This window comes from Agelaius phoeniceus, chromosome Z (assembly GCF_051311805.1).
Source record: "Agelaius phoeniceus isolate bAgePho1 chromosome Z, bAgePho1.hap1, whole genome shotgun sequence".
In the NCBI taxonomy this organism is placed as follows: Eukaryota; Metazoa; Chordata; class Aves; order Passeriformes; family Icteridae; genus Agelaius; species Agelaius phoeniceus.
Window position 1 is genome coordinate 65,312,489 of NC_135303.1, and position 7,311 is coordinate 65,319,799.

A 7,311-nucleotide genomic window follows, 5' to 3' on the forward strand; every position below is an offset into this window, starting at 1 on the left:
GGGAAACATTTTAGATCACACATGTATTTAGAATAATTTGATTGACACTGGCCTTTAAATTAAGTCTGTGAAATTTAAGATGGTTCTCCAGAGTTTGCCATTTTCCACAAGAAAATTAAACTGGTTCCATAGAAGCTGGGTAGTTTTACTTCTAAGAAGACAACTTCATAAAAGCTTATATGAAAAATACAAATATTTATTTTTAATCTTGTCAGTTAGCCAAGTAAATCACTGTGACCATATTGAAGAGTTAATTCCATTTATTTTCCATTACCATCATTCTTCTGGATAAGCAAAATGAAAAATGACTTCTTTCTGTCATTTTGGCTGCAAAAAATAGCTAAAGTATACAGAAAACTATGCTTCTTTGAGCCTACCTGACAAATGCAGAGTTCAATTCTCCCTCCTCCTGTTCTGACTTATTTCTGTATGCTACCCTGCATCCCCACTGCTGAAAGCAGAGGTGTTCTGTAGGCATTTCTTCCAGGATTCTGTGGCAAACAAATCTCTCATTCAGTGTTATAAACTGCCAGGAAATCTAATCCTTATTAAACAAAGCACTTCCATGTGGACCACACACACACTTAAAATTCAAGCATATGTGTAATGTATTCTGCCACTGTTCTAACTATTCCAACTAACAGAAATGAACTATGAGTAATCATACTACCTCAGTGAAGCAAATACCTGATTAGTTTCCTGGCCTAAAGAATTTTAATTGTGATCTTAACAACTGCAACCTGTGCAGTTACCACACAGCACTATCAGAAAAATAAACAGACATCCCTGGTATTTTTGAGAAATTTCTTTTATGTTTGTTTTTTTTTTTAAATTTTCTACTTTTTACCATTTAAACCAAGAATGGCAGTTGGAAATAAATATGTAGATGTGCCATTTTAATGTAAGTGTGCAACAAAACATAAATGTGCAAAAGGACTGCTTTATGGAGGTGAGAATAACACAAATTTACAAATGTTGGATTCATCTGAGGTATAAGAAAATTTCTCAGCACGCTAAACTTCTCTCTGCTCCAAGGTATAGGTTGAAATGAAGTCTGATTTATGTGAATAAGGTCCTTTAGCTCTAGATTTCTCCTTAGGTCCTTTTCTTGCCACAGGCCAAGGTATCTTCACATCTTCATCAAAGCCTATCTTACCGAAAGGCTGGAATTCCCTTTGCTTTCTTTACATGATTTTTAACCTGATGGTTCTTCATACAAAATTCCAAATTCAAGTTGTGATGGACCTTTTTACTTAGTGTGTTGCATTAGCTGTAGAATTCATTGTTTATTTTGCTACTTAGTTTCAAATACATGCAGGGAAAGCATCCTAGCATGTTCCTATCAGAAGAAAGCTTTATGCTGATATTGTTTTAATCCAGAATAACAGACTGTCAGTAGGTGGGTATATAGTCTCTGCACAAAAAGAAGCTCCATTTTGTGGAAAATGTTGTTGCATTAAATGACTGTCTAACTTCATCTGTTGTAACTCAGGGTGGTTTTCTGTTGGTGTCAGCAAGTGAATATTGCTGAACTGCAGATGCCTCTGCAGTATATTTGTTTGTAGATACAAAATATTCACTATTTACTTGAAAGAAACTAGAAACCAACCAACAAACTGACTTTTTGATGCATTTGTTTTCTATTTTTCTTTCTCTAGGATCAATACCAGTTCTGCTATCGAGCCGCACTGGAGTATCTGGGCAGCTTTGATCACTATGCAACATAAAAACCCATTGTGGATTTTTATTGCAGGCCCTTTAAGATCCAGAGAGCCGCTTCTGAGCCATACAATGTGCTTTAGAAGTACTTCTTAACTCTTAGCTAAGGAGCAATTATTGGGGATATATAAAATAAAAAATAATAAAAAAAGAAACAAATGAACAAAATATTGGGGATATATAAAACAAAAAACCAACAAAAAAAAAACCCCCACCCAACAAGAAGTATTCCATGTGGACCAAGAATTCACAGTTTAATAACCTAACCATAATAAAAGAATCCTGACCACTGAGGCGTCTGAAGGATCTCATTTACAGATACCTCAAGGGTTCGACATTGGTTGAAGTTAAAGGGAAGAGGAAACTTAATCAGAAAGAGTGATCATCTTATTCAGGATTACACGATTTTGCAAAGAGGAGTTTTGAGAACTGCAGTTCAGTGCAAGATGTTTGTTGCAAGGTTGGATTCTGGCTTCTCAAAGCGGACTCTTTACTTCAACATCACTGTTTCCCATCATCCTGCTCATCATAACACTTAAGGGAAAATGTGGGAATGTTTAAGAAGAAAGTCCTTGATTTAGTTTTTTAGTATTGTAAAGATACTGCTGACCTGTGCTTCATTTTTAACTGTGTAAACTTTTTCCTTTTTTTAACAAGAGTTTATCATTCGATGAAGTGAATTAAAGAGAAGGTTGCATAACTGTTAATATTTTTGTTTAAAAATGTAGATTTTTTTTTTAAGCTGTAGAACTGTTATCTGTAATATTGTGCTGTAGAAATGTTAGATACTTTGAAAATTTGCACATTTTTGTGCAGTCCTACAGTACCACAGTCTTGTTAGATATGAATTTTGTAGTTTTATTTGAGTTTTTTTTTCCTTTAAGAAAATATTCATTGTAATCAGTTAAATCAAAATGGGGCTTTTGGTTTATTTTGGAATCAACAGGGAGGCGCAAAGTATAAAGATGCTGCTAGCACATACACACACACGCACACATATGCACATGCACACTCACACCCTCTCTCTTTTATATATATATATATGTATTACTGTCTACCCTTTTTTGACTCTCCATATAGTTGCAGAGAATACAGATGGATTCAGATACAGATTCACACACATGCACATAAACATATCAGTCCTTACATACCTGGATTTATGAAAGCATTGGGAAAGTTTTTCCACATACAACAATTATATCAGACTGCAATTTGATCATCTCTGCATTTTTAAGGTCCATAAACTTCTGTTTCAAAGAGAAGTGAGGAATGCACATCATTGATATTTGAATGCCATCTCTATCCCAAATGATATTTCTATCCACATTTCCACCTGAACACACACACATGCACACATACAGAGCACACACATGCACACACGCACACAGAGTATGTGATTTAGGCTTCAAGTGAAGTTCAATATTTGTAACACTATAGTGCAATAAGAAATCATATTATTAAATGTAGGAGGTGTGCATGTGGGAAAGGTCAGTGCATATCCCTTTAGGAGGGGAGAATGTTGTAATATACTAGGTATTAAGATGTTTTAAAATTGTATTCAATAGTATACTGTCTATAGTGTGCGCTATATAATTTACATTTATCGTATGTAACAGGGCAAAGCCAAACACACATTGCTCTGTGAAATCAAACGTTTTGTGGCATACAGCATTGTTTGGGGATGCTGGGGTTTATTTTAATTTTACATTTAGAGTGCCTTATATTTGATGCCTATTTTGAATAGTATTTCTTTAAGTTAGCCTTCATTTGTATTTAGTTTAGTTTGTTTATATCTCTGTTGTTCTTTTCAGACATTTTAATACATGTACCAGACAATTTTGAAAAGTATGCATTTCCAGTTTCTAATCAAGTATGGATGGTAATAAATGATAACCCAAAACATATAGGTAGTCAAGGTCCTTTATCTTTCCATATTTCTAATAACAGAATAGCCCACAAATTGGAAATCTATTTCTGGTTGGCTTTTCAAACCCACTTTGTCACTGGTTATAGTGTTATCTGTCATTGCCGAGCTGTAGCAGCACAGTAGCAGTAGTTGACATCAGCAGTGCTTATGCATCTTCTTTTTTCTTTTCTTTTTTCTTTTTCTTTTTTTTTCAGATTTATTTTGGGCCAAGTCCTGCTCATTCACTTGTGTCAACAGATTGCTAAAGTCAAACCCTTGCTTTCAGTGGGAAGGTTCATGTAAGGCTAGCAAGACTGAGCCCACATGACATATTGGAGATTGACAGATTTTATTCCAGGAAAAATGAAAATGCTCTAAACAGCACAAAGTACTTTTTGAGACTCTTTCTAGAATGCTGTTTACATTGACCTTGGTCAGCATGTGTTCTGCCATTGTTAGTAGATCAGCATCAAAGGATGCTTTCTTTGGGGTTTCAAATAGGATCATTGCTGTGGCTTCTCCATGTGGCCTCAACATTTTTAGTTCTTCTTCCAATTTTCCCACTCCTATGAGAAGTAAAAATAAGAAAGACCAAACTCCAGCAATTTTATTTGAGCACTTTTGTAATGAAAAAAAACCCAAACCAAAAAAATCAAAACAGAAATATAAATATATATATATATGGAATAGAAGTATTATAGAAGGCTACCTCAGAATGAGATTCTATAACTTACATCTGAACCAGAGAAGAATGTGCACTATGTTTCTTTCTCTTCTTCTTTCTTGATTTATATGTTGAAATAATTAATAAAATACCAGGTTATGTAGTGTGGTCATGTTCTTCAACTCAAATATAGGAATTCAGAAATACAAAACAAAGTGTCATTTTGAAAACATAGACTAAGGAAGGTTCCTGCACACTGGATCTGTACAAAGATCAGTGCATTTTCCCTAGCAGGCTGTCTTGCAAGCTCCAACAAAACTAAGGGAGTAAAAGAAATACAAAAAAGCAGAGCCAATTTGTGAGAAAAACTGTTGTACAACTAAATACTCCTTTCAGGTTTTTTGTTTCTTACAATAGCTCTTAGCATCATTGATGTGCATTCCACTTTCTGTATTCTAATATATGCATTCTACAGTTGATTTAAATTGTGAGCATCTTTGTCTACATACATCATACATTTCCAAGCTTAAAATTGGTTTCATCAGCATAACCAGTACGGTGCTATTATTTACGTTTGTATGTGTAGTTATGTCTAATTCTGTAATTAGTTGCAATGGGGAAAAAACCACAAAATATATGAAAATGATTTATACAAAAGTTTAATTTAGCTCTTTTTTAAAAATTTATTTGAGTGGTTAGATAGCAGAGAAGATGGCTGGGGGAAGGAGTGACCTTCTAAGGAGATTTGCACTTTCTATATATACCTTTGTACTATGCACTGCCCTATTGATTCTACACCCAATAATAACTTGAACCCATCTGTAAGAAATTGCTTACAAAACCCACTTGTATGTATTTAAAAGACACAGAACATGTAAAAGGAAAAAAAAAGCAACAGCTTTTTTTGTTTCCTTTTATTCTCTCCCATTTTTCTTTATGTTTTTTTTCTTTTTTCTTTTTTTTTTCTTTTTTCTTTTTTTTTTTTCCCTTGGTGCCCTGATACTCCACAGATATCAGAAGGCTGCAGGTCTCATTATAACCATCCATTATGTGGCTTTGCCATTCAAGCTTGGAGTGTCTTTACAAAGATAATAAAAACTTGTGTTCTTTGCTCTTGTTTTGGATGCATAGACTGAAAAACTTTAAAAAATTACCTTGTAAAATGGCTTGTTAAAAAAGATACAATTACCTCTAATTAGTAGTACGCGTAAATGTTTTACAGAATGAAAGGCGTGCTTTTTATTTTCTTACTTCGTTACATTGGTGGCAAAAGGAAGTCTGTATGAAAATCAGTTCTTTGCTGACACAAGTTCCATTTGTTACAGATGAATTCTAATAAAATGTCAGTGTTATGCAGCCCTGGTCTTCTTTCTTAAGCAGTACTTTTGAAATCAAAACTTGTTTGGTCCCTCTTGGTGATAAAGGAGTTTAATTGAAACTACAAAGCAGTCATTAATCTTCTTAACTAGCTGCTGGACAGTGGAAAATGCATTCTTAGGTTAGCAAATATATATCATCTTCAGCAGCAAGCTTTGAGCCAGCACAGGCAAACCCTTTGGCATAATTTCTCATAGTTTCATCAGTTTAATTGAAATTACCACACTTTTCATGCCTCTGGAGTTCCCCTTTGTTCTTTAGAAATGTATCACTACACTGAGAAAATAGATTGTTCTCCATTCATAGGTGCAACTCAAAGAGGGCAAAATATCCACACATTTGAGGTAAATTGTGAATTTTTAATCCTTGCAGATTTGGCAGCTTCTGGGATAAATCCAAAGTCAGTTGTCAGAATTTAGTCCCTGGAATTGTGTTGGGCTGTCATGAGTTTTGACTGATTTCTGTTATGCACTGCATATGCAGTGAGTGCAAATGTGAGTCTGTGAGGCTACTATCCAAATACTGTGGTAAAGTTTTTAAACACGTTGGAAAAGTTTTAGATGAATAAACACACTATAGATGTATCGAGGCAAGCTACAAGGGGCATGGCATGGCAATCTATTCAAAGAAAATAAGTCTTGCTCTGTCTGCTTGTTTTGAAAGAAGGCAGGTTCTGTCTCCAAGATTACTTTGTAAGGGAATACAGTCTATTAGCAATTAGTATTAAGTACATGTTAATAAAGAATTCTCTGTGCTGGAAGGATGTGCACATAGGGTGATTTCTAAGAACTTGTATTGTTCTTGGCCTAATTTCCACTTGAAGATGGTGATAATAGTGTAAATGTGAAGCCTTGGTATTCTTACAGAGGCCTATTAATGTTTTTCCACTGACTTCTGTGGATTTTACAATTACTGCATTGCAGGCTGCCTTTGACTTGAACCTTTTTTGCGTAGTCTGTGCAAGGTGGTTTAGAGCTGTGTTATGTAAGGGTTTCTTTAACTATCTGAGTGGCTTTAGATGGTACCCTTTAATGTCAGCATTGACTTCTTTGGATTTTCCTGTTCTGTGCGTCTAGCATGGACCATAATAAAGTGTGAAAATGAGTATTGACAAAAATATTTGGCTGTGTATGGCTTAATAACTTCTAAGTTAATGGGGTTTTAACAAAAGTAAGTTCTAATTCATGCTTAACACAGAAAAAAGATGCCGTGTACTTCGAGATCATTACTGTTCAGAAACACTGTGGAGATGTGAAATTAACCTATCTCAAAGCAAAGCAATAGCTACAGACCTTCAAACACAATAACATGTACATCTTTTCTATATTATCCAATCACTCGGACCAAATTCCAGAATTTCCAGAATCTTTAGTGTTCATTAGTATCTCTCAAAATGGGTCAGTCCTGATTCTAAGGTAATAAGGGATTTCCATCTATAAATTTGCCCATTGCCTGTTTTTCCCAGTCTGTGCAGACGGAAGTGGGACGGAAGGGATCTATTTGGCTACTCACATTTGGTAATGGAATAAACAAAGTACTGAAAAAGTAATGATAAGGAATGTATGAAAATAAATCATTCATTGACTAGTGCCCAGTCCATTAACAACTGGATCTGTACCTAGTGATCCCCAGTGATCACTGGCCA

At 34.8% G+C, this 7,311-nt stretch overlaps 1 protein-coding gene across 48 annotated transcripts in view; it reads left to right on the forward strand.

Moving 5' to 3' along the window:
• The window catches only part of PTPRD (protein tyrosine phosphatase receptor type D), a 1,163,353-nt gene extending 1,157,708 nt beyond the window's left edge, over positions 1-5,645 (forward strand). For all 48 annotated transcript variants that reach the window (XM_077171994.1, XM_077171996.1, XM_077171995.1 and 45 more), the window contains one exon: positions 1,659-5,645. In XM_077171994.1, the coding sequence (XP_077028109.1) occupies positions 1,659-1,727 (69 nt within the window). In that variant the 3' untranslated portion in view covers positions 1,728-5,645. The remainder of the gene's footprint in view (positions 1-1,658) is intronic.
• The last annotated feature ends 1,666 nt before the right edge of the window (positions 5,646-7,311 follow it).